The 27967-nt window shown below is 43.6% G+C and overlaps 1 protein-coding gene across 1 annotated transcript in view; it reads right to left on the reverse strand.

The window, feature by feature from the left end:
* Nucleotides 1-26921, reverse strand: part of ALKBH5 (alkB homolog 5, RNA demethylase) — a 50232-nt gene extending 23311 nt beyond the window's left edge. Inside the window, exon 1 of the mRNA XM_033963816.1 lies at nucleotides 25625-26921. Within this exon, the coding sequence (XP_033819707.1) occupies nucleotides 25625-26277 (653 nt within the window). The 5' untranslated portion in view covers nucleotides 26278-26921. The remainder of the gene's footprint in view (nucleotides 1-25624) is intronic.
* Nucleotides 26922-27967: the final 1046 nt, after the last annotated feature.

Genomic DNA, 27967 nt, shown 5'->3' on the forward strand with positions numbered 1-27967 from the left:
CCAAGATGCAGTCATTTTATGACGTCTAGGAATTTTACCTCCCTAGCACGCCCTGATGTAACATTTAACCAATGAATGTTGGGGTAATTGAAAACATTATCTTTTTCTAACTCGTATAGAGACTATCTAATACAGCTAGATCCCCTAGCCCAGTGACACTGTCTCTTTAAAACTTTCAGTCACAAGCATACATCCACGTACAGAACCAGCAATAATATAATATTGGGAGAAAAAAAAGGCCTCAGATCAGCTTGATGGGCCAAAAAACCCTTTTAGTTCTTTTCAAAACTTTTTCGATTCTGCCTACGCACCAAAGCTTAAGGATCATTTAAAGCCATGAATCGGTTTACAATACCATTTTATCCTAGCTGTAAAAGGTAGCATGTGTATGTATATGTATATACACACACTAGTATTTTAGCCCGTTACATTATTGGGTGCTAGAATATATGTCTGTCTTTATTTCTGTCTCTCTCTCCCTCCCGCTGTCTGTCTTTCTTTCTATCTATCTCTCTCCCTGCCTCCTATGCAGCAGCATTTCTCTCCCCCCACTTCCCTGTATAGCAGCCACAGCAGCATTCCCTCCCCCTCCATTTCCCTGTGCAGCAGCATTTTCCCCACCCTACTTCCCTGTGCAGCAGCAGCATTTTGATCCCACCCACTTCCCTGTGCAGCAGCCACAGCAGCAGCATTCCCTCCCCCACACCACTTCCCTGTGCAGCAGCAGCGTTTCCCCTACCCCCACCTTTCCCTTCCCGCGGTCTGGCCGGATCCCTTAGTCCCTTACCGCCATCCCCCTTCCCTTCCCGCAGTCCCGACAAACCTGCCGATTCCAGCAGCGTCTGCAGCACTCTACACATGCTGCTTCGGGGCCTTCTACTGCCCTGATGACATCAGAGACATGGCAGAGCAAATTTGGCACCTCTCCTGGCAGTGACTGCTTGATGTAAGATGGCGGTTGTATCCGGTGCTGGAGGAAGTGAGAGCTGAAGGAGGTTGCAGACGCAACCATTGGACACTTAAGGCACAAATTTTCCAGTCACAAGTCAGATATTGATTCTACCCTCTACAAAAAAGCCTAGAGGACTACACCAAAATCAGTCGATACTTTAGAATCTAAATCACAATTTTGTATGAGGTAAAAACTTGTTATAGTTTATAAATTTTCCTTAATTGCTTCTGATAATTTCAGCTATACACAGCTGAAAGCTGTGCAACATGCAGAAACTTCACTTTCTGCATGTTGCTCTGTTTTCAGCTGTGTATAGCTAATGTGACCATACGTCCCGTTTTCAGACACTGCTTCGGGACGCTGAAATGTCCCGTTTTCAGGGACAGCGTCCCGAAGCTGTGCGCGGGGACAAGAGGACAGTCGGTCCAGCGCCAAACCCCCGCAGTGTTCTCTGTGCCTGCTTGCCGTCATGTTCTCTGCGCCCTAATCCTGCTGCTGCTATCGATGTTCCTTCCCGGGCTGAGTCCAAATTCAAATTGAACCCACGCTCTGGGGCTCTAACGTGTGCATGCCGGCTTCCCTTCTCTTCCCTCCGAAACCGGAAGTTACGTCCCGGGGGAGGAGGGAGGAGGAGAAGGGAAGCCGGCACGCACACATTCGAGCCTCTGAGCAGGAGGTCACTACAGGCAGCGACGGAGGGAAGCTAAGGGAGACACGGAGGAAAGCTTACAACTTGCTTCGGGCCTTCCTCGCTGCCGGGTCTGACTCCTGCCTACTTTCTGTTTCAGTGAAGGCAGGACCCGGCAACGAGGAAGGCCCGAAGCAAGGAAGAGCAGCAAGTTATAAGCTTCCCTCCGTCGCTGACCTATGGAAGATAGGTCAGCAATGGAGGGAAGCTTGCGACTCTGCCGTTGGGAGGGATGGGAAGAGAAATGATGCTGCTGCACCCAAGGGGGGAGGGGGGAATAGAAAAGCTGCTGCTCCTGCACCCAAGGGGGAGAGGGTGGAAGAGAAAAGCTGCTGCATCCTAGGGGGGAAGAGAAAAGCTGCTACTGCTGCACCCAAGGAGGCGAGAGGGGAAGAGAAAAGCTGCTACTGCACCCATTTGGGGAGGGGATAGGAGAAGGGAAGTGCTGTTGCTGCACCCAATTGGGGAGAGAGAGGGGAGAAGGAAGACCAGGGAAGGGAGAAGAGAGGAAAGAGATGCCAAGACCATGGGAGGGAGGAAAAGGAAATGAGCTACCAGACCATGGAGGTGGGGAAAGATGTCAGGGTATATGGAGGGAGGGGGAGGAGACAGATGCCAGACCAGGAGGAAGGAAGGAGAAAGGAAGAGATGCCAGATAATGGAGTGGGAGGGAGAGATGGAAAGAGAGGAGAGAGATGTGAAGGAGATAGAGATGCCAGACCATGGGGTGGAGTGGGAAGGAAGGAAAGGAGAAGAGAGATGCCAGAGCAAAGGGGAGGGGATGGAGACAAAGGATGGAAGGCATCGAGGGGGACATAGGAAGGAAGCACCGAGGTCACTAAGGATATAGGAAGGGGCACTAAGGACGTAGGAAGGAGGCACTGGGGGCACTAAGGACACAGGAAGGGGCACTAAGGACATAGGAAGGAGGCACTGAGGACATAGGAAGGAAGGAGGGAGGGAATAGAAAGGGACAACTGTTGGGTCTGAGTGCAGAAAGAAATGAAAGAAAGGATGCACAGTCAGAAGGAAATGCAACAAGAGACTCATGAAATCACCAGACAGCAAAGGTAGGAAAAATGATTTTAATTTTTAATTTAGTTATCAAAATGTGTCTGTTTTGACAATTTATATCTGTACTATATTTGGCTATTTTTCTATAGTTACTGAGGTGACATTGCATATTTTAAAGTCATCTGCCTTGACATCTTTGAAAACCCCCCAAATATAAATGATAATTAACATTTTCTCTACGTATAGTATGCTTTGTGGTTTTTAAAAAACTTTTATGGTTACCATTATGAATTAATAAGATATTATGTGTACATGAAAAATGAATGGAAGAAATTGAGGGCGGAGATGGGGCGGGGCTGGGGGGGGACTGAATATTAATAGATGTCCTGTTTTGATGAAAAAAATAAATGGTCACATTATGTATAGCTGAAATTATCAGAAGCAATTAAGGAAAATTAATAAACTATAACAAGTTTTACCTCAAGCAAAGTTGTTATTTCTTTAATAAAGGCATTAACTATTTTTTTTTTTTTTTGCGGCCCTCCAAGTACCTACAAATCCAAAATGTGGCCCGGCAAAGGGTTTGAGTTTGAGACCACTGCTCTAGCAGAAGGTTCAAGTATACAAAACTGTAGAACTATAAAAAAAAAAAAAAAGCTATTATTCAATGGAGACTAGCTAAGTAAAGTTTGCTCTTTTAAGATCTAAACTGTCTAAGCTCAGAGCAAAATAAAGTATGTTTGCCCAAAGATATGAGTCTTCAACTCTCAGAAAGAGAATGCCCTCTTCCCTCTCTTTTTAATAAAAATACTTATAAAAGAAAAAGAAAAAAAAAGCAGAAATAAACTTTGTTCTCCATTTGAAGCATCAGGACTAGGATGGCAAACCCTACTGAGAAAACAGCAGGGCTATGGAGATGGAGTCAAGAGTCTGAAGCAATTTTTGGGTTACTGTAGTCGGTGAAAGTAATTGTATGTCATGCAAATATTATGCTTAAAATTTTTTACTTCACAGATAAGTTTATGATTTACTTAAAATCTGCTAAACCACCTGGGCTACAAACAATAGATCTCAGCGGTTTACTATAAAATAAAAATGGAAGGATGAAAAGAACTACAACAAACAGGACAATTCTCGGTTAAACTTAAAATAGAAGATGTCAGAAGAGTAAGAGAAAAGGGAAGGAAAGACAACACTAATCGCAAACCAGACAAACTTAAGCTGGCTCAAATTTTAACTCATAAGCTACGCTGAAAAGTCAAGTTCTCAGCAAAACTTTGAAATTAGATAGTTCCCTACCATGTATTGAAAGGAAAAGAATTCCAACGATGAGGGGCAGCAAAGTAAACCCCATTTTTTTCAGGATACGTTTTACATATAGAATATATTTTGATATCAAGTTTTGATGATTACAACAAAATGTAATATTTTATAAATATTTATATTAGTGAAAGTGGCACCTAGAGAATGACAATTTGTCCCTATGAACTGTCTGATCCCATCCACACAAGCCTCGAATAGTTATGATTTTATACTGAAATCATTTTATTCAAGTATAAAAAAAACAATATTCTGTACAACTGTCATTTATAAATGACAAAAACAGAACAAGGATCAACAAAACCCATCTCCCTCCCCTCTCTACTATCAAGACAAACAAGCCAAATTACTACAAAACGCTGCATAGAAAAATCATGCTAGCAGACTACCTCAGTCACACCCAGAACACAAATGCCAAATCCATAATAGCTGACCAAAAATGATAAACACAAATTAAACCAAAATCCCAAGAAGCCACACCTTGCATGTAGTACAACACCTATATAGACATATAAATAAAGAAGACGTTGGAGTGGAGATACCATAAATAAAGGAATCATATTCAAAGGTTTTATGTACCGACTCCACAAGACTTGTACATTCAATGGAAAATACTGAGTAGATGAGACAAGGACTGTGTCTCAATTTAAGAAAGCATGAGACAGGGAGAGGAGGTGATAAGGGCCAAATGACCCATCCTCAGGATCCACTGTCATCATATTTCTGTGAATAGTTGTTAGCAACTGAAAGCAGCAAAAAGTGATCAGAGGAAGGCGTCACCATCGAAAAGGATCAAACAGCAAATTTTAATTGAGGGGAGACCACCCCAACCTCGTCTGATATTGGAAGGGCGACTGCTTGGGAATGTGTGGTGCAGTGGTTGGATCTACAGCCTCAGCACCCTGGGGTTGTGGGTTCAAACCCCACGCTGCTCCTTGTGACCCTGGGCAAGTCACTTAATCCTCCATAGCCCCAGGTACGTTAGATAGATTGTGAGCCCGCCAGGACAGAGAGGGAAAATGCTTGAGTACCTGATTGTAAAAAAAAAAATGCTTAGATAAACTTGAAACTTGAATACCAGGTGCTGTAAGGCAAGGCCCTCCCTTCAATAGAAGTTTGATCCTTTTGGCAACTCTTTGCTTTCAATTGTTTTGTATTTTGCAGAGGTTCTCTCTCTCCTTTTGCTATTTAGTCATCAGTTCTACATTCCTTCTATCACCAACCATGAACTTTGGGAATCTTATTTTCAATTAAGGGTTCTTCTAGAACAATCCTTCGACTCCTTTGCACCAAAATTGGTCTCTCTTTGAAGGAATGACATTTTTAAATGTTATTTAATGAGGTTTATCACCCAAGACTGTGTAAAGCAAGAATAAGACAGACACAGGTAATTGAAAATTGTATACTGTTGCATGTGTCTAACAGTGACAATATGCTATTTAATATTGACACAATATGCTTTGACTCCAGGACCTCTGAAGGGACAACGTAACCAATTATCATACAAGTCCAAAAATCCAGGCTGCTCAGGAATTGAGACAGTTTGGATTCTCTGGTAGTACCTTTAAAATTTAGTTCTCTGTTCCCCATCCAGCTGTCTCTGCAACTTAAGGAAATGCTGGAGCTGACAGGAGAGGACCCATCCCGTGGTCGCAAATTTTTAAAGGATCCAGATTCTCAGGCAGTGGCATTTCTGACACCTGCATTTTTGGACTGTACTATAGTTACCGACTGTACCTGTTTGGTTTCATAAAATATAAATGATGTGTTTTGAGCACTATCCAAACACTATGCTTTTACAAATGAGCTGAAAACTAAACTTGTCTGTCTACTTACTCTATACATATATTCAAGATCCAGCTTCAGATGGGAAACACACACACACGAGTTGCTGCAAAGCAGCAATCTGCACGGATTAACACCTCATAAAAACAGAAGCAAACCGTAGAAACACTTACCACTGCTATGTGCTTACACATCAGAAGCCCTTTCCAGGGAGTACAGACTCCAACAGATATACTAGAATACATACAGATGTGAATTGCAGCATTTACCCACAAGGAAACAGCAAAATGTACCTTAACCAAGAAGCATCCACTTCCCCATCTTGGCAGAAGACTCTGGCACAATGTAAAAAACTAATGGAGCAAAAAGCACAGTTACTTATGGTAACAGATGTTATCCAGGGACAGCAGGCAAATACTCAAACTATCTTTCCCCTCATTAAGGCATCATGTATGTAGGTAAATTAGGGAAATCCCTTTTCTTCAAATTCACTGAGCTTTGGAATAACCTCCCTGCCCCACTGCAGAACCTGGGCTCATTCCAATTATTCCGAAAGCATCTGAAAACCTGGCTTTTCTCCAAAACATAAAGCTATCTATTTAAAATGTAAAGCTAGCTATCCTCTTCATAACCTCTAATTTTTATTATGTCCTCCCCATATTTATTGAATTACCTGTAAACCGTGCCAAGCTCTATCTTTATGGAGATGATGCAGTATACAAACTTAAGGTTCAGTTTAGTGAGTGACGTCATCCACAGAGCCCTGGTACGGCCACTTCAAAAGTGCATCGCCACTAAGATTTTAGTAAGTTCACAATAGCCCACACCATGCATGAGCGAGCGCCTTCCCGCATAGTCCCTCAATTCAGTAAGCCAGCTAAGAAGCCAACCAGGGGAGGTGGGTGGGCATCCCTAGATAACACCTATTACGGAAAGTAACTGTGCTTTATCCCAGGACAAGCAGGCAGCATATTCTCACATGTGGGTGACCTCAAAACTAACCAGAATGGAATGGTGGGAGAGTTGGCCTTTTACGAAAATAAATTTTGTAATATTGACTGGCCAAGGACCCATCCCATCTGGAAAAAGATTCCAGACAGTAGTGTGAGGTGAATGTATGAACAGAGGACCATGTAGCAGCTTTACAAATTTCCTCAATAGGAGTCGATTGGCGGAAAGCTACTAAAGATGCCATAGCTCTAACTTTATGGGCTGTAACCTCAGACATTTTGAGTACCTGGAGTCGGAGTCATGGGTACCAGAAACTGAGGAGTCGGAAGATTTATCTACTGACTCTGCAGCCCTGGAAGCACAATTGACTGACTACCGGAGGTGGCTTGAAAGGTGGTTTCACATTGAAAAGACCCTTCATAAATTTGGAGACCAGAGGATGAGCAGTTAGGGGTTTTTCCTCAACTGGTTGATGAAAAGCTGTAATAGCACTGAGATGGACTCTAATAGATGTAGACTTGAGTTCCGAGTCAGACAAGTGAAGAAGGTAATCCAACAGTAGATCAATTAAGAAGGATGTTGGATCATAGTGATTAAGGCACCAGGAAGAAAAACAAGTCCATGAGTTCCAGAAGATTGATATGGAACTTCTACTCTCTGGTGGACCAATGACATTGAGTCTGAAGACCATCCAGATGTGCTTCCCATGCATAAGTTGATGCATCCATGGTCAATCTTTTTTATGAAGAGGCAGATGAAAAAGCAGACCTCTGGAGAGATTGGATGAGATCATCCAGCACTGAAGTGACCGAAGAGATAATGTCACAGAAATGTGTTGCTCGAGAGGATCGGTCGCCTGAGACCACTGTGAAGCCAGAGTCCATTGAGGCATTCTGAGATGGAGTCTCACCAGAGGGGTCATGTGGACCATAGAAGCCAAATGGCCCAGAAGAACCATCATTCGCCTAGCTGAAGTGGTCTGGAGCTGGTCCACTTGATGACAAAGTTGAAGCAAAACATTCTGACAATCTTAGGGAAGGAACGCTCTTATTTGTAAGATATTGAGAATGGCTCCAGCGAGAGATGGAAAAAGTTGCGACTTGGGGAAGTTGATCTTGAAACCAAAGTTCTGAAGAAGCAAGATGGTGTGGTTTGCGGCAAGGATGACATCCAGAGAGGAACTAACACCTTAGCTAGAACTTCAACAGAACGAGACTTGGGAGCGATCATCAGCGCAGACATGAAAACTGCTGATCATGTGGAGAAGGCTTCATCTAAGGCAAGACAGTTGTTAGGTTGCATCCGCAGGAGTTTCGTCAGCCGGAAGCCATAATGCCATTATACAGAACCATGGTGAGACCTCATTTGGAATACTGTGTGCAATTCTGGAGGCCACACTACCGAAAAGATGTGCTGAGAGTAGAGTCGGTGCAACGGATGGCCACCAGGATGGTCTCGGGGCTCAAGGATCTAACGTACAAGGCAAGGCTGAAAAATTTGCGGCTGTACTCACTCGAGGAACGTAGGGAGAGAGGAGACATGATTGAGACGTTTAAGTATATTACCGGCCGTATTGAGATGGAAGAAGAGATTCTCTTTCTCAAAGGACCCTCAGCCACAAGAGGGCATCCGCTCAAACTCAGGGGCGGGAAATTTCATGGCAACACCAGGAAATATTTCTTCACCGAGAGAGTGGTTGATCCTTGGAACGAGCTCCCGGTGCAGGTGATCGAGGCAAACAGCGTGCAAGAATTTAAGAGCAAATGGGATGCCCATATGGGATCCCTTAGAGGGTTAAGCCAAGGGAACCTGTCACCAGGAATGGGATCCCTAGTAGACTTGGGGGGGGTCAGTCAATAGAGTGGGCAGACCTGATGGGCTATGGCCCTTATCTGCCGTCATCTTCTATGTTTCTATGAAGGGCCTTTTATGAGCCAGTCGCCAGATAGGGAGCAAGAGGAGGCTGTTTGTAATCTAAGGTTTCCAGGAATTTTTTGCTATAGAGTCAGTCTCCAACTTCACTGAAAAGTCCTTTCCTAACTGACGAATGAATCTAGAAAAGGACAACTTTTCAGTAGGAGAAGCTTCACTGGCTCCCAGTTCGCTTTAGGATCCAGTTTAAATGCGCATGCATAATCTTCAAGCTTCTCTATGGAATATTTGATCCTTTTGTCCCCTTATGATGGAATACCCTTAGACTTTGCCATTTGAGAAACACAAAGATATAAGTTAGCCTTCCCTTCATTTAAGGGAATTAAATCTGCTGGGAAGCTCAGTCAATCTTTTGTTTTCAAGTTTGTAGAGCTCTGGAATGAACTTCTTAACTCCATTACGCTTTTAGGCCAGCTGCAATTATTTCGTAAATTCTTAAAAACTTTGTTGTTCTCGCAATTTTTACATGGGTTAACTACTGCCTCATAATATAATAGTTATTTTTCTTATATACTTTAGTTTTTAATTAGTTCTTCCTTCTCTTATGTTTTCTGTTATGTTTATTTTATTTTTATTTTTCCTCTAACTCTACTTTTCACTTCTCTATTACCCTCCAGGTACTTTAGTTAGATTGTGAGCCTTCGGGACAGTAAGGGAATTTTTCAAGTACCTTTCTTATTTCTAATCTTAATGTATATTTTCTGTAAACCGCTTAGAACCTAACGGATGTAGCGGTATATAAGAAATAAATTACATTACATTACTGTAGTCTTAATTATATGTGAAACAAGTCGAGGTCCACTGGGAGATGACCTGGTATATAAACCAAAGATTAGATCCTGTAGATCAGAGTCTTGCAGGAGGAGACCTGCGCTTCGAGCCATGTCGATTCGGTGTTGGGGTCACTGAATGCTTGCAGACCTTTCTGGACTTCATCAAGCTCTTATCAGAATGTCTTGAAGATGATGAGTGACGGTGAGCAGATGGAGATCGATGCATGGGTGGTCGAACTGGAGCAGTGCCAAGAGTCCCTTGGATCGCACCGATGGAGCATCGATGACACCGAAAGACCTGGTAACGCTAGACTCAGGCTAGGCTGGTACCAGAGAGGAGAGCCTCAGGAGCAATAATTGAAAATAGTCCCCAAGTTCCTCTCGAAGCAAAGCATCGCGCTTCTGCTTCAAAGACTGTACCACTGGTGCTGTGAAACGTTCCAGAGAGGATGATTCCAATGACAAAACACTTTTGAAGTGTTTGTACCAGGGCGCTGTGGATGATGTCACCCACATGTGACAATATGCTGCCTGCTTGTCCTGGGATAATGGCTACAACCAGACTAAGAACAGCCATACTAGTTGGATGGCTGGCCAATCCAGGACCCAAGTACATGGCAGAATCTCAAATAGTAACAAGATTCCATGCTACCTATCACTGAGACAGAAGTGGCTTTCCCCATTTTTATCTCAATAGCAGACTAAGGACTTTTCCTTCAGGAACTTATCCAAACCTTTGTTAAACCCAGATATGTGAACCACTGTTACCACATGCTCTTCAAGTGAAATGCAAATGTAATGGTATAGGAGAGAAATGTGTGTCTAATTCATCCAGTTTTTAAAGTACAGAATTCATATGACTTGCATGTCAAGTGAAAAGAAGTGTGGGGGGGGAGGGGGGAGCTTCACTGCTGCCTTCTCTCCTCTCATTCATTGTGTCACTCTGACGAGGAGGCAATCTCCTCTCGTTCCCAGTCCCATGAACCACAGCCTTGGATGACCTCCAGAATCTGCTACCTAAACCCAAGCAGACTTACAGTACATTTCAAGTTCTTGCTGTCCTCCTTCAAGTCTGGTACAGGACATGTTAAAAAAAAAAAAAAATGGACTATGCTTATCTGACAAAAACACTCTTTCCTCCATCCAAGGCTTTTTTTTTTTTCAGCCAGTACCAGCACATTCCCTTTCTTCCAAAAGCATCCTATCCACCATATTACATTTCTCACTGAAATGCGCACTAGAGAATGAGAAAGGGACCGTGTGGGCGTCAGAAGAGAAGCTTCCGCCCACACACGCACGCTACTGTTTGCAGGCTGACGGCTTTGTGAAAGTTATTCAAAATGTGCCGTGAAGGTAAAGGGGAGGGAGGGAGATAGATAGATTTGGGTAGGTAGGAAAGAGGGAGGGGGGCCACGCGAGGGGTGCCGAAGGGCGGTGAGGTAGCGAGAGGGAAGGGTGGTGGAGGAATGGAACAGATGCTGAAAGGACAAGGGGAAGACAGAGATGCCAGACTATGGGGGAGCTAAGGGAGAGGCACAGTAACAGAACAAATGGAAGATGCAGAAAGAATACAGACAGTGGATGGAAGGAATTGAACGAGAAGATGAGGGAAGCAGAAACCAGACCACAAAGGTAGAAAAAAACATTTCTATTTATTTATTGATTGCTTTAGGATAATCAAAATTTATAAACAAAGCCCTGCCAGCTGAACATCTCTTTCTCTAGTTCAGCAGCCAGAACTTTGATTTATAAGGAAGGAATAAGCTAAATATTGCAGTACTGAGGCTTGTATGGATGCTGCGGGGACAGGACGGGGACAGTGGTCGTGGGAATGGGGTGGGGACAGGGAGGTGGTCGCAGGGACGGGGCAGTGACAATGACAAATTTTTCCCCCGTGTCATTCTCTAGCTGCACTCACTGTCCTGGCTGAAAAAAAGCTCTAATTACCCTGCTCCTTAAGACTGGCATTTTTTCATAGGAAAAAAGCAAACCGTCTCCAACCCTCGCTGTCTCTGCCACTGTTTCTTCCTCCAAGCACCACAGCCCTACACTTTCTACCCAGAATAAGGCTTAGTGCTTCTCAACCAGATTGCCTCCATCCTCTCTTCCCCACAGCTACTTTCTTTTCTAAAATCAGATAAGGAAACGGCACATCTCTCCTCCAGAGTTACTACCTGTCCTGTATAAACAAAGCATCAAATAAATGCAGCTGTTCCCAATATTCACATGATATTTGCTTGTTTAAAATTTTTTTTTTGATGGGTACTCTTATTTCAACGTTTCTTGCATTTAATTTTTTTGTCCTGGATTGGTCACTGATGGACAGATAGTGGGCTTGATGAACCTTTGGTTTAACCAAGTATGGCCAACGCTTATGTTCTTATACTTCCAATGTTTCTATGTACATAATGACAGAGAAACAACGCACTATACATTTTACTATCAGGCCTCCTTGAGCTCCGAGGAGTAATTATTTTGTGAACTGCTTGGAATGTGTTAATGCTCAGAAGCAGTATACAAGTAAGTTTTTTTTTTTTATATATAAATAAATAATGTGAGATGTATAGGTACTGAAGATAAAGGCAAGGACCATGTATGCACTTTATCTTTCTTCATACACAAAGCACTTACTTGGCCCATGGGAATGGAGAATTTGAACCTGGATCCTTTGCAGGACAGCGCCATTAGGCCAGCTCATATTAACTCTGGATTTGATCAGATATTAGAATTAGCAATAGCATGAAGGGGAAAGGAGTCAATCTTTCCTTTATTATTCCTCATTTTCATGAATCTGTACGATAAATATATATATATTTTTAACCATGGAGTAATGTCAAATATGTTCTTGCATTATATATGTCGTATGGCAGTGTTTGAAGATCTTTGGTTCTTATGCCCTACAGATTTTTACATTGAGGAAGAGCATGAGTAGGAAGAGCATCCCTTTATGTTGAACATAACTGGGTGTTGCCACAATTTGCAACCTGGTATATTGTAAGGACTTGGTTCTGTTTGGCGTTTGCTTTACACTAATTTTTACTTCAGAAGGCAAATATCAGTGAAGCTGGTAATCTCAGTAATTCATCCTCCTGGAGCAGTGGCTGGAAGCCCCTTTTTTTTCTCTCTCTCTTCTAGCTCTGAATTGTAGGTTGCTAAAAGTGAGGCTTTCTTTTGTTTGTACTGCTGTAGGTTTCCTTGGGTATCCTGAAGGAGGCAGTACTTCTGAAGAACATTTTGGAGTTGTAGCTTTTTGTTTGGAACATTCTGTTAGGATTTTGATGTTTGATCTTATCCAAGTGAGAGATAATTTGGACCGGTACTTCATGTTCTACACCTTTTAAATAAGGAATTCCTAATGCTTTATCACTTTTTCCTGTTAAAATTTTAAATTACCACCAAGTTTTTCTTGCACAGGCCCAAATAAAATCTTTCCTAGCTGATATACTGCTGTCTAGTGCATAACTTTATGAAATACAAACTAAGCAAAGACTGGTTTTAAAAGTAACCAACCAGTTAATCCACTTTGAGTAAGCATTGTTCTGTGCAGCTTTGATTAGGTTATAAACAATCTAAATGACACACCTGCCAAGAGTCTCTCAGTCATTTTCAATCGTTCAACATCACAAATTTATTTTAACGACTTTTCCCTACCCAAATGTTGCTCTCCCATCCCCTCTTTCTCCCTTTTCTCTCAACATTGTAACTTTACCCTTCCATAAACCTCTTCCCTCACAATCAAGTTTGTCTAGTCTTTGTTTTAATATACACTATTTATACCTCTAAATGTAGAAAATATTAACTTCCCTTCCCTACTTTATTTATATTTTTATTGTAATGTACACCGGCCAGATATTTATTTGATGGTCGGTATATTAAAACCTAATAAACTTGAAACTTGCAATGCAAAGATATAAAAAGTCTACATGGACGATTCACTTTTGTTAAACGTATAAATCTCACATTGGCTACCAATCACTCATTCATCGCATCACTTATTAAATATTACTACTAGTATTTTAACACACTAAAATCAAATGAACCGCCTTATCTTCATGGCTCTTTATACCTTATATCCCATAAAAAGTACTCCGTTCTGCAGAAAATGATCTCTTAGTCATCCCTACTTACAGAGGTTGTTCCTGAGCACATTCACCAATTCATTTTTTTTTCTGTAAATAGGTCTACACTTTGGAATTCACTTATCGCTCACCTTCACACTTTCTTAGAATCTTTCACGATACATACTCAAATAAAAATCTCTTGTTCTTGGAAACTCCATCCAGTCAGAATGACAGAGCAGAACCCCCCTTTTGTACTACACCCACCCCACACACACTATATTTATTGTAGTTCTACCCTCCTTTCTTTAAAATCATGTCTGATTAAAAATGTAAAAGGATAGGTGCTATTACAAACTAAATGGTGGTAGAGGTTTCTACTGTAGGCCGATGAATTAAATGCTCGGACGCTCATAGGAATTCTATGAGCGTTGGAGCATTTAAGTTGAAATATTTTTTTTATTGTTGAACAGAGAATAAAACCACAGAACATTGATATCCAAACCAGGCAAGAAAGGTCAACAAATACAGCATTTCAATTTTATCTCCCCCCTCCACTATTCCTTATCAGCCTATACCCCCCACCATCATCTTTCCTTCTCCCCCAGCAAGAGAACGAAGCAGATACAGACATTAGAAATCTGTTTTCTTATACTTTCCAACATTCCTGTCAAGAGCAATCCCCGCACACAGCAATAAGTCCAACTCCAAACAAAACAAATCGCCTCCCCCACCCAACCCTACAAAAAGTAGTCACACCATCAGCCACACCATCCACACATTCCATTCAACCTACTAGAATAAAAAGCAACAAAAAAACACAACAATTAAAATGAGTTCAAAACTAAACTCCGTGCTCTAGGGCACAAGGACTGAATGTAGGAATCCCAAGTCTATATAAAAAGCCTTCCATTTAAAGGAAAAACGAGCATGTCTGTTACAAAATCATTAAACTATGGAAGCGGTTCCACCAGGCCCAGAAAGCAGGTGTGGTTGGTTGCATCCATACACTGAGAATAATCTTCTTACGGAAAACAGCAGCCTTCCGCATCAACATCCGATGTCCCCTAATATATATATATTACAGGTTGAATGGAATGTGTGGAATATATATATGAAAAAGCAACCCTACTGGAAACATTGGAATAGGTTGACCAAAAAGGCGCTCCAGAAATCGAAGGATAGCCCCACTAAAAGTGCTAGAGCATTTAACTTGCTGGCTCAGATAGAAACCTCTACCACCATCTAGTAAAACCCAACATAAAAGCCACTTAGAAGGATCCCCACTGGGCAGGATAGCCAGAAACTTGTAGAGGTTGCTATATTAGGGAGATAAGCCAGTTGCTAAAGGAAAGAAATCACCTCACATAGGCACCCCTGAGCAAGCCAAGGTGACATGAAGGTGAGCATTTTTCAAGAAGTCAAATTTCATCTTGTTTTAAAATTTCCTTTTAGTAGTCTGACCATAAGGTCTGTGATGCATTGCCCAAGTTTTTCAAGACCTGGGAAATGCATCAATGACCTTATGGTCGGACTACTAAAAGGAAATTTTAAAACAAGATGATGAATTATTTTGAAAGCCACTTGAAAAAAATGTAACAGATACAAGTTTTCTATCACATTATAAGTCATAAAAGATATCAAACTTTCCTACCTTTCCTTCAAGATCGAAACATGAAAGCACTCAAAAGATCCATTAACATTCATTGGAGCTATTGCCTAAAAAGCTATGAAACATAGTAGTGCAACAGAGACGCCGACACGATATACATTGTCTCCAACGTGGTCGTCGAAACTGGGTCCTAGTTGTGACTTCGCAAATTTTTATGATCGATATTTTTTATGATTTTACTTCAATACAGACTTTATCCCTTATATGGTTGCAACGTCTTCAGTGCCTCTTTTTGCTACTGGTTCATAGTATTTTGAGGCCTTGTCTTTTCTTTTTTTGGTTCTTGTTTACATTATTGAGACATTTGTGGTGGGTATGAAATAAAGAATGCTTGTTTCAAGTGTGGATTTTAGCATTGCTCTTCTTTCAGAGTCTGAGTTAGACACACTAACTTGTAGGTACAAGTAGACATTTTCACGCTCAAGAAAGCTTACATTAGGGGTAGGGAACTCCGGTCCTCGAGAGCCATATTCCAGTCGGGTTTTCAGGATTTCCCCAATGAATCTGTTTGAGATCTACTTGCATGCACTGCTTTCAATGCATATGCATTGGGGAAATCCTGAAAGCCCGACTGGAATACGGCTCTCGAAGACCGAAGTTCTCTACCCCTGGCTTACAGTCTTCAATTTTTTTGTACACCAGAGGATGAAGTGCTACATCTAAGAAAAAAACCTTGAATCTTTGTTTTCCTGGTTCTCTGCTTTAATCACTAGCTTCTTCTCCATTCTGCATATGAGACAGTAGGTAGTGTCTTTCAGAAATGGTGTGCGTGTTAATGTCTCTACTGATTTTCCATCCAGATTCTGTTTCTACTTAAACAGACTTCTCCTGTACTGAACTTATATAGATTTCAGTGCAAGTATGGATGCTATTTTACCGCTTCAGAGTAGCTAGTTATCCATTTTTCTGATACCAGAATTTACAACTTTCCTGGCAATGGAAAGCTGTGGGTGTACATTGAAAAATGGACATGGATAAACTATCTGATGCCATACTAAAGAAGCCACAGGATTCTAATGGATATGCTTGGATGTAAAAAAACTTCATTTACAGATTATACCCTAATTCACCTTCCAGGAAAACTGAATCTTTAATCCACACATCTCAGAGGTTCGGGTAGAGAGAAAAATCCTAAAGTAGGTATTTTTTAAGGTCATGTACCAACCAAAGCTAGAAAAACTAAACTAAACTACAGTACAACTTTACTGGAAGGATAAATTAAAAGGGTAACCTTTGTAGAAACCACCTATCTGAAGCATAAAATAGAGAAACTTTTTTTTTTTTAATGTAGTTTATAGTGATACAGGGTTTTATGCTATTTTTTCAGCATCATGTCACAAAACTGTAGTTATCGTATAGCAAAGGCTGTATTTAGTATGTTATTCAGTATAGAAAGTATGAAGATAGCCACAGGGATGAAACAGACCAAAAGATATTCTACTGAGGGGAGAGGGAGACCACTTTTCCAGGTCAGACTTTCCAACAGTGACTTATAATCAAGACAACGAAAGGGAGACTTTAAAGTTAAATTGATCCACATGTAAACAGGAAGTTAATGTACCAAGATAATGTTTAACTCCCTTACAATTGCCCTCTGACCATTATACAGCTTTGAAAATGATGTGTTAATCCATCCTACAGTTAATCTGTATATTCAGTGTTGTCCTTATCTCATTTTGTGGTGACCTGATAGGGAGTAATTACTGAAGCCTGTTAATCCCATAAGAAGTCTCAATTTTGCCAACTCATTTCTTTGTAATACTCCTAATTACAGTACCTGCCAACTCTAATTTTTATATTATCTGTAATAAATAGAAACCAGCAACAAAAATAAGATACTTTTTAAAAAAAATTGAACTTGCATGAAAACAACTCATATGAATAAGCTCTTTTCCATCATTGAGAGGAACCGAGTCCATTAGTAAAATTTCACACTCCTTTCTATACTTACTAACTGTGATATGGAAAGGACCACCTCCTCAAATTAGATCGTGTTTTATCTCTTGAGATCTTTCACAAAATCTTAAAAACTACTATGTTTAATCGCTTTTTAGGTAATAGCATCCCCTTATGCCTTCCCTCTGCAGCATCTTTCTATCCCTCCATCTCTCCCATTACCCTGTGCAGCCGAACCCTTGCCCAGCTTCAATCCTTCCCTCCCATCCCTGATGCAAAACCCTTGAGCAACCGCCGCCGCGTTACTGATGATGTCATCAGTACACAGAAGGCCCCAGTGAGAAGGCCGCGAAGCAGCCTGCGAGTAATGCTGGCCCGACGCTCCTCTGCCGGAAGGTATTTATGGTTGCAGTCAGCGGGGAACAGTTGGGAGAGAAGGATGGTCAGCGGGGGTTCAGGGGAAGTGCAGCTGCTTACGACTAGGGCTTATTTCCCCCAAAAATCATGCTAGGGCTTATTTTCGGGGTAAGGCTTATTTTCAGGGAAACACATAAACTGGATTGGGAGGAGAATATTTGCACACATTCTTAGAGGAAGGAAAAATTATGTTCTTACCTGTTAATTTTCTTTCCCTTAGACGCAGCAGATGAATCCAGAGACCAATGGGATAGCTCACATCTATCACATCTACCAGCAGGCGGAGATAGAGAAACTGATTAACAGGTGGTCCTATTGGCTGGCACTCCTCCTGTCTCATCAGTATAGCTCCTTGCCCAAGCACACGTAACCAGCAATAGGCATAGCATGTAAAAAACTTCTTTCCCATAACAAATCTCAAAATGCAATAATACAGAAAACAACCTGCCATAATAACAAACTGCGAAAGTTGCAAAAGAAAAAACCGAGAGACAATATCCAGAAAGGTGGGGCTCTGGATTCATCTGCTGCGTCTAAGGGAAAGAAAATTAACAGGTAAGAACATAATTTTTCCTTCCCTAGCAACAGCAGCAGATGAATCCAGAGACCAATGGGATGTAGCAAAGCAATCCTCAATCTGGGTGGGAAGCAAAAGCCGCCTCCGCAACAACCGAAGCACAAAACGCCCCTACTGCATGCGCCCCCACATCCAAGCAGAAATGGGGAGAGAAAGCACGCTCGGAAGACCAATTACCCGCGAGACAACTCTCCTCCAAGGAAAAAAAACCTCTGGGCCGAGCCCAAGAAGTAGCCATCGCTCCAGCGGAATGGTCATGAAGTTCTTTCGCCAACCGCTTCCCTGCCAGCAAGCAAGCATAAAGAATGTCCTCCTGGACCCATTGAGCGATGTAGGCTTCGGACGCCACCAAACGTTTGAGGCATCCCTTGAAGAATGCAAAAAGGAGATATAAACAACTAAAAGTCGTAAGAAACCAAGCTCACAGAGAACGCTACGTACATATCAAAAAAATGCAGTGAATAAAAGCACTGCTCCCAATTTCCCCTCCCAGGAAGAAGGAAGGAAAAGCGAGCATGACATAAAAGAAAGGATGACACCTCCCTAGAAAGAAATAATGGTACCATCCGAACTGATACCCCATATTTCGGAAATCAGAAATAGGAATCCCCGTTGAACAAGGCCTGTAACATAGAAAACTGCAGAGCTGAAGCCATGGCCACAAGAAACCCCATGTTCAACGGCACAGCCCTTTAGAGTCCCAAAAGACAAGGATGAAATGAAGCCTTCGGTATACTGAGAAGAAGTACGTGAAGATTGTACTCCAAACCGGGCTTTCTAAGAGGCGCATGAATATACCGCACTCTGTTTAGGACCTGAACTACATGAAGCTGAGAAGTAAGCGAAGAGCAATATACCTAGCCCTTGTAACAAGCTAAGAATGGCACTAGAAGCTGAAGGGAATTGAACGCTAAGCCCTCGGCAATACACCTGTGCCAAAAAGGAACTCTGGAGTGGTTCAAACGTTAAGAAGCACCCAAGAAAGGAAAAACCTCCAAAAGGAAGCAGAAGCCACAGGAGAAGACGTCCGTAGCACCTGGATAAGAGAAGAAACAACCTGCTTCGCATAATCCTTACACGTCAGCCAAGATTTTTCAAAAAACTAGGTCGTAATACTAAAGTAGTACAAATATCCATGTTGAACGGACCCTAGGCGAGCAAAGCTGGAGATACCAGGAAACTTCTTAGTCCGGCTGTTGAAAGACTCATCAAATCCGCAAAGTAAGAATGGCGCCGCCAATCGAGAGATTCTACAAATACTGTGCCCGGAAAGCGAGCTCGAGGTGGCAAATCCAAGCCATCGGAAAACACTGAAAAAGAGAAGGCAGAAGTGAGAAAGGAGCCATGCAGCTACCCCCTCTAACTCCCACTCCCTGGGCCCGCCGAAGAAGTTAGGAAGCTTAGAATTGAGAGACGAGGCCATGAGGTCTAGGTCAAGCAGATCTCACTTCCATAAATAGAGCTAGAACGCTTGAACCACAAATCTCAGTATCCAGGATGCAGAAGATTACACTATTACTAACATGCACACTTTCCAGAGCGTACACATCGCTGTACACTGTAACATACAAGAAATGGGCCATGCTCAGATTCCGCGGAGAGAAAGTCTATCCAAACTCTTATCCTGATCCATAAAAGGATCTGCCAACAGAAGACGAAGATGAGAGTCCACCCACTGAAGCAGAACAACTTCACCTGCCAATGAGTACAACACTTACTGCCCAAGCAGTAGAGAAATACCCCCATCCTAATACTGACCAAAAGGACCCTCAGCGGCAATCCGGAAGAATGATCTGAAGCTCCAGAAAGGTAGCTTGACCCTGCTCAAGAGCAGAAGAATGAACAAGTACTGAGTCGCCTCTGAAGACCAGACTCCAGGAGCTGAGGATGGAAGCCACGGAGCCCCCCAACCCGACAGCCCGGGATGGTCGGTGGTCACGAGATAGTCCAGCAAAGACCGAGGCATGCCTTGAAAAGAGAAATCGCGCGGAGCCACCAAATCATACAGAGCGATGCAGGAGGAGCATATCAAATAATTGGTGCCCTGAGATACCTGGAACCACCGGAACAAAAGCGACTGCTGTAGCGTAAGAAGGGGAAAGCAAGCCGAAGTCCCCAGTGGAGTCAGCAATATGGATCCCAGAAACTGTACAGAATCCCATACTCTTGGTCATGGTAAGCGAAGAAGAATACCAATCTGAGACCAAGACTCCACGCCAAAGTCTCCGGAAAGAAACACATGTCTCTCCTATATGAATAAAAACATCACCCCGATATACCTATAAATAGTACAGGAGAAAAGAGTGCTGTGCAAATTCAAAGATGCACGTGTAAAGAACTGAGGAAAAGATATCACCCTTTTCATGTCAGTCAAATGGCCCGACTGGAAGTTGTCCGAATCAAGCAGGCAGTCAAGAAGAAATTAGATGAATCGCCTGGTAGCGCCAAAACGGTACCACCGCCCACATCACCTAAAACGTTCGTGAAGCCTTGGGTAGGCAAAATGGCATGTGCCAAAACCAAAAGCGCCGCTCCAAGAGAGGCAGGCAAACCAAGTGCCGATTCAGAGTCCATAGAGAAAATGTAAATATATTCCCAGGTTGTCTGCAGAAATGTGTAACCCCGAGAAACTAATTCAGCAGAATGGGATCCAGCCTGCCCAATGCCCCCTATCTCGGGCACCATGCGGTAAGTGGAACAACGTCCCTTAGTTCCCGAAGAACTACAAGAACCATCCTGAGGACCAGTAACACTGAAAAGGGAAACACAAAACATAGAGACTCCAAGAACGAACTGGAAAACCTGAGGAGAATGCAAAGATACAAGCATCCAGAAAAATCTTCACAGCCCTCTGACCTGACATTATAGTGTCTTCTCCCTCATGAGAAAGCCTGAACAGTCATTGGAAGAAGTCAAGATCCCCTCAGAATGAAGTGCAGAAGGTCAGGGAATGGCAGAATAAGACTGTAGGATCTGCAAGAAGATTCTCCTAGGAAAAATCAAGTTTCACAATTTAAAGAGGAATATATTGGAACCATGAAAACAGTACTAACCCCATGCAACATGAGCGAAATACGTATGTCCTTTAAAGTGAATACGTACTAGACTCAATCAAGATGCTGCATCTACCGCCCCGTGGAAAACAACAGCATCCTTACAGGTATCAGACAAAGCTCACATCGTTAATGAGAGCTTCAGGGATGAGGCTAACAGCCACATATTGCGTGATCCTCCATGGGTTTGATAGAATAGGTAACTGGTTCCTGGTTAAAAGGAGCTGTACAGCCTTTTCTGTTTGGTTGTGTACGCTCTGGAAAGTGTGCATGTTAGTAATAGTGTAATCTTCTGCATCCTGGATATTGATATGGAGGGAGGGTGAGGCAGGGACAAGGGGGGGCCCAAGTGTAACCTCTATAGCACTGCCAGCTCACTGAAGAGAAACCTCAACAGGAGAAAATAAAGTTCCAGCCACAGCCAGAATTCAGGAGCTAGTTGAATAGCGACCTTTTCCTGGTGGGAGATAGAGAATACTAGATAAACAGGAGGAGTGCCAGCCAATAGGACCACCTGTTAATCAGTTTCTCTATCTCCGCCTGCTGGTAGATGTGAGCTATCCCCATTGGTCTCTGGATTCATCTGCTGCTGTTGCTAGGGAAAAGTCCATACAAATTAGAGGATTATAGCCAAATAACTGAAAAGCCAATCACGTACATCCACACTTGAGGGGCACAAAACGGACTGGTCACCGTTAGTATGCCGAGCCTGAAAGACCTCTGGTCTGAGCAGTATGACATCTTGTACACCATCAGCAGACCTTGCAAATATACATAACATCTATATCAAATTCTAAGCTCTCCTTAGACTTATTTTCCTTACTCCACAAAACATATTATACATTAAATTCTTGGATCTGGATGATAAACCTAAAAATCAAACCCAAATTTTGTTTCTCTAGTCTCCAAACATCCTCTATTCTTTGAAGTGGCTTTAAATTTTTAGAAAAACTACTAACAGTCTACCAAAGGCAAGAAGTGTCACATTCAAAACAAAATTCCTGTTTTACAATATTACTCACACCCCTCTGATCTTAAGGCTGGTCAAGTATAATAAATTCCAGGAAGGTTATTCACCAATGGTAATCTAGAATATTTCTCAATCACTAATTTAGAATTATAAATTCCACTGGCTTACATTTTGGTAGATTTGAAAAATACTTCCTTATAGATTAAAAAAAGAAGTTACATATATATATGCTACAAAGTGTTAGCTAAAATACAGATACTTTCTCTTTTATCAATGACAAAAGACTGATACAGGCTGATGACAATAGTGCTTGCCTGTCATTTCCTGTATGTGTTAATTTACGAAACAGTGGATCAGTGAATCAGAGCAGGAGAGGAATGCTGGATGGGACTCTGAAGACAGACCTAGTACCATCACCACAAATATCTAGAGATCTACAGCAGCAGGCAAGATCAGTTACACTGGAGGATCTCAGCAAGTCCCTGTTAATGGTATGGTCGATACTGGCCAGCTCTGTTTCAAAACTACCCTTTTTTCTGCAGCAGTTAGGAAGTTTGGAATCAACATGTAAATGGTATAAGAGAAGACTTACCTATTTAAAGTCTTGGTTCAGGACAACCTCTGACTACTGTTCAGGCTGAAAATAAAGTCTGATATTGCAGAATCTTTGGGAGACTAACTTTCCCAATCAAGGCAATACCCTCAAATATTTTCTTGATGTTTTGAAGATGAATTCAAAAGGTGATATCACCATTAAAGTACTTTTATTAAAGCTATGTAAATGTTCTTTATATTTGGTATTTCATGTCACCTTTCATTCTAGGGTGGGGGGAATAGGAAGGATGATTTTAATGTGTTAAATTACTTGAACTGTATTTCTGTTTAATTCATTTATTATAAAGTTATAATAATATTAAAAAACAACCTAAGGTAATTCTTTAAAAATGTTATAAATGAAATAAAAAGAATGAAGGAGGAGAAGGGTAGGGGGAAAGGGAAGGGATAAGGAGGGTATAGAAAGGAATGGATTAGGTATATATTTTGGAGGAATGATAAAAATATGTATGGAAATATTATTATTGTGAATTTAATTGTAATGAATATCTCTTTGTATCTTATTATTATATATTTATTTGATTCCTTCAATAAAATGTTATAAATTAAAGTACTTTTTCTTCCTGTTAAAAATCTTCTATTCAATAAGAACTATATGTTTTTATATCTGAGCCCTTGTTTGTTTGTTTGTTTTTTTTAAATTTGTCATCTGCTCATGCTGTTATCTCAAGAAAATTTTGTTGGTTACTTTTGCATTGTATGTGGACAGATAGGTTTCTATAGTACTTTGAAAATGAGCTTCAGACACACTTCAACAGTCAGTTTTCTGGTCCCTAGGCCTCTTCCCACCTCTGCTTGAGACACCATCATCCCTCCCAGAATGACCCTGTAAACATAGCAATACCATTTTTTGAAATAGTATAATGAAGGCAGTTTGGAGGGCTGCAATCCAGTTGGGTTTTCAGGATTTCCCCAATGAATATGCATGAGATCTATTTGCATGCACTGCTTTCATTGTATGCTAATAGATCTCATGCATATTCATTGGGGAAATCCTGAAAACCCAACTGGATTGCGGCCCTCGAGGAGGGACTTTGACACCCCTGCTCTAAGCATTTCTTTTGGTTTGTGTAGCAGTCAGGACTTATTTTAGTTACAGTTGTTGTTCTTTAGCATCCTCCACCGCACAAAGCTTTTGTGCTAGACAACCCTATAGACTAGCTCATAGTAGCTCAGGGGTGTCCAAGTCGGTCCCGAAGGGCCGCAATCCAGTGGGGTTTTCAGGATTTCCCCAACGAACAGGCATGAGCTCCGCTTTGGTTGTATGCTAATAGATCTCATGCCTATTCATTGGGGAAATCCTGAAAACTCGACTGGCTTTCGGCCCTCCAGAAGGGACTTTTTGACGCCCCTGCACTAAACATTTCTTTTGGCTCGTGTAGCAGTCAGGACTTACTTTAGCATCCTCCACCCCTAGACAACCCTATAGACTAGCTCATAGTAGCTCAGGGGTGTCCAAGTCGGTCCCGAAGGGCCGCAATCTAGTCGGGTTTTCAGGATTTCCCCAACGAACAGGCATGAGCACCGCTTTGGTTGTATGCTAATAGATCTCATGCCTATTCATTGGGGAAATCCTGAAAACTCGACTGGCTTTCGGCCCTCCAGAAGGGACTTTTTGACGCCCCTGCACTAAACATTTCTTTTGGCTCGTGTAGCAGTCAGGACTTACTTTAGCATCCTCCACCCCTAGACAACCCTATAGACTAGCTCATAGTAGCTCAGGGGTGTCCAAGTCGGTCCCGAAGGGCCGCAATCTAGTCGGGTTTTCAGGATTTCCCCAACGAACAGGCATGAGCACCGCTTTGGTTGTATGCTAATAGATCTCATGCCTATTCATTGGGGAAATCCTGAAAACTCGACTGGCTTTCGGCCCTCCAGAAGGGACTTTTTGACGCCCCTGCACTAAACATTTCTTTTGGCTCGTGTAGCAGTCAGGACTTACTTTAGCATCCTCCACCCCTAGACAACCCTATAGACTAGCTCATAGTAGCTCAGGGGTGTCCAAGTCGGTGCCGAAGGGCCGCAATCCAGTGGGGTTTTCAGGATTTCCCCAACGAACAGGCATGAGCACCGCTTTGGTTGTATGCTAATAGATCTCATGCCTATTCATTGGGGAAATCCTGAAAACTCGACTGGCTTTCGGCCCTCCAGAAGGGACTTTTTGACGCCCCTGCACTAAACATTTCTTTTGGCTCGTGTAGCAGTCAGGACTTACTTTAGCATCCTCCACCCCTAGACAACCCTATAGACTAGCTCATAGTAGCTCAGGGGTGTCCAAGTCGGTCCCGAAGGGCCGCAATCTAGTCGGGTTTTCAGGATTTCCCCAACGAACAGGCATGAGCACCGCTTTGGTTGTATGCTAATAGATCTCATGCCTATTCATTGGGGAAATCCTGAAAACTCGACTGGCTTTCGGCCCTCCAGAAGGGACTTTTTGACGCCCCTGCACTAAACATTTCTTTTGGCTCGTGTAGCAGTCAGGACTTACTTTAGCATCCTCCACCCCTAGACAACCCTATAGACTAGCTCATAGTAGCTCAGGGGTGTCCAAGTCGGTGCCGAAGGGCCGCAATCCAGTGGGGTTTTCAGGATTTCCCCAACGAACAGGCATGAGCGCCGCTTTGGTTGTATGCTAATAGATCTCATGCCTATTCATTGGGGAAATCCTGAAAACTCGACTGGCTTTCGGCCCTCCAGAAGGGACTTTTTGACGCCCCTGCACTAAACATTTCTTTTGGCTCGTGTAGCAGTCAGGACTTACTTTAGCATCCTCCACCCCTAGACAACCCTATAGACTAGCTCATAGTAGCTCAGGGGTGTCCAAGTCGGTCCCGAAGGGCCGCAATCCAGTGGGGTTTTCAGGATTTCCCTAACGAACAGGCATGAGCACCGCTTCGGTTGTATGTTAACAGATCTTTTGCGGCCTCGCTCCCTCCCTCCCTCCCTCTTACCTGAGCACCGTGACGCTGCCCCTCCGCACGGGCAGGAAGACGACGGGCTCGGACACGCGGATGGGCTTGAACTGGAACTTGCAGCCGAAGCAGAGCGCCGAGTCGCTGAAGAACGACACGGACACGATGGGCCGCTCGAAGATGTGGATGGGGTCCACGTGCGAGACGATGCAGCCGCCCGGCTGGTAGTCGTTGATGACGGCGCTGTCGACGAAGCCCTCGGGGATGACCCGCTGCTGCACCAGCTTGCGGATCACCAGCTCGTGCACCCAGTCGGGGATGGCGTCGACGGCGCCGCGCGGGTACAGGCGCTCCTGGCCCGGGCCGCGCTTCTGCAGCTGCGCGCCGTACGTGTAGCCCTCGCCGAAGAAGTACTTGTTGCGCAGCGGCGCGCGGTCCACCGTGCGCGCGCGGTACAGGCCCTTCTCGGCGCGAGACACCACCTCGTCGATCTTGGCCTCGATGCGCGCGCACTCGTCGGGCCCGAAGAGCCGCAGCTGGCGGACGCCGTGCTTGACTTTGCGCGCCTCGTCGTCCTTCGGCTCCTCGTAGTCGCTGGGCTCGTCGTCCGAGTGCTTGCGCTTGGCGGCGCCCTGCTCCATCATGGACTCGAGCTTCTGGCGCAGGTCCGTGTAGGCGCCGCTCGCCGCCATCGTCGTCGGGGCAGCGGTGGGCTCAGCCGCTACCGGGCCGCGCCATCCCGCCCAGGGCGAAGAGAGGGGGGCCGCGGCTCGTGAGGCCCGGCCCTCATGGAGCTCCCCTCCCCCGCCGGCGAGCGCGAGCCCGAGCCCCAGTCGGTTAGTACGTCACTCGAGGAAATCTCGGCAGGCAAGGCCCGCGCCGCGCACGCGCGCCGCTCGCAGCCACCACAAGCGGCAAAGCCCGCGCACGAACGATTGGTCGGGCGCCCCGTCAAGCAAAAACTTAAGTTCGAAACATTTCCCTTCGCAATTGGAGGGTGGGCGAGAGTTCGCTACCTAACATGCAAATGACCAATCAGACAAGCAGGGTAGGTTGAACGTCGGGCAGGCGAGGGCCTTCCGGATACCTAGCGGCCTGACAAAATGCCTGCGCGTGTAGTACTACCGTTAAAAAACAAACGAGGTCCTTTCAGGGGACGTTATCTTCGCGTCGTATTCAATGCTGGCTGGAGAGACGACGTGAATTGTGAACGACGCTGTTTAGCTGCTGCTCGTATAAAAGATGGCATCTACGGTAGTAAAAGTGAGACAGGCGTCTTTTCGACACCTATTATTTGGGCCCTCACCAAATACGTGATAGAAAGAACGTTTCCTCCTGGGAGGAGGCGTAACCTTCTACGTCATCATTTGTTTGGCCCGCCCACCGGCAGTAATCAACTTCACGTTTTGCTCTGCTGTATTAATTGTCAGCCGTTCCCCACCCACATTAACCCTTTCATTGCAGGCTCCTGAGACTGACCCTCCCTCTCAGCGTAAACAGCAGGAGTTAATTCTATAACTGCAAGGAACAGGGATACTAAAAAAAAACAAACCTATACAAGCACTTGGACCAGCCATAGAGCTGGCATGTTATATGCACCTAAGTTCTGGTGATACCAATCAAAGGTGGTGGAAAACCTGCTTGAATCTTCAGCCTTACACCCCAGCCCCTATTAACTTCCAGGTCCTCTCCACCCACCGGGAAGTAGCCTAATGGCTAGGGTAGCAGAACAGAGAACCCAGGTTCAGATCCCCTGGCAGTTCCTTGTGGTCTTAATCCTCTATTGCTTTTAATGGTCAAGGTAGGATTCAGCCCATTTAGGGCCTGCCACTCTTGTGGTAGCCCCCATGAGTCATTCAAAACTCACTGCTTGTGGGCAGCTGGAACAAGAGAAAGGCAACAGTCCTCCCCTCTACATCATATTTTGATAATTTTTATTTATTTATCTATACTGTTCTCCCAGGGGAGCTCAGACCAGTTTACATGCATTTATTCAGGTACTCAAGCAGTTTTCCCTGTCTGTACCGGTGGGCTCACAATCTATCTAATGTACCTGGGGCAATGGGGGGATTAAGTGACTTGCCCAGGGTCACAAGGAACAGTATGGGTTTGAACCCACAACCTCAGGGTGCCACACTCTTCCCGTTAAACTCAAGAATCAAGATCATTGCATAAACATCCTATAAGTAGCTCATACAAATGGATATATTTTTATTTTTTATTGTGGAAGTGTCCTGTGTGTGAACTCTTCCTTTATTAACTGGTGGGAACCTCCTTGAGCAGCAATAAGTTCAAATGCATGTTTCCTGCAACAGGATCAGATCACAAGTTTGTGTGCCCTAGACCAGCTACCACTTAGAGCCCCACCTTCCCAGCCACAAC

Source organism: Geotrypetes seraphini, chromosome 11 (genome assembly GCF_902459505.1).
Source record: "Geotrypetes seraphini chromosome 11, aGeoSer1.1, whole genome shotgun sequence".
NCBI classification, from domain to species: Eukaryota; Metazoa; Chordata; class Amphibia; order Gymnophiona; family Dermophiidae; genus Geotrypetes; species Geotrypetes seraphini.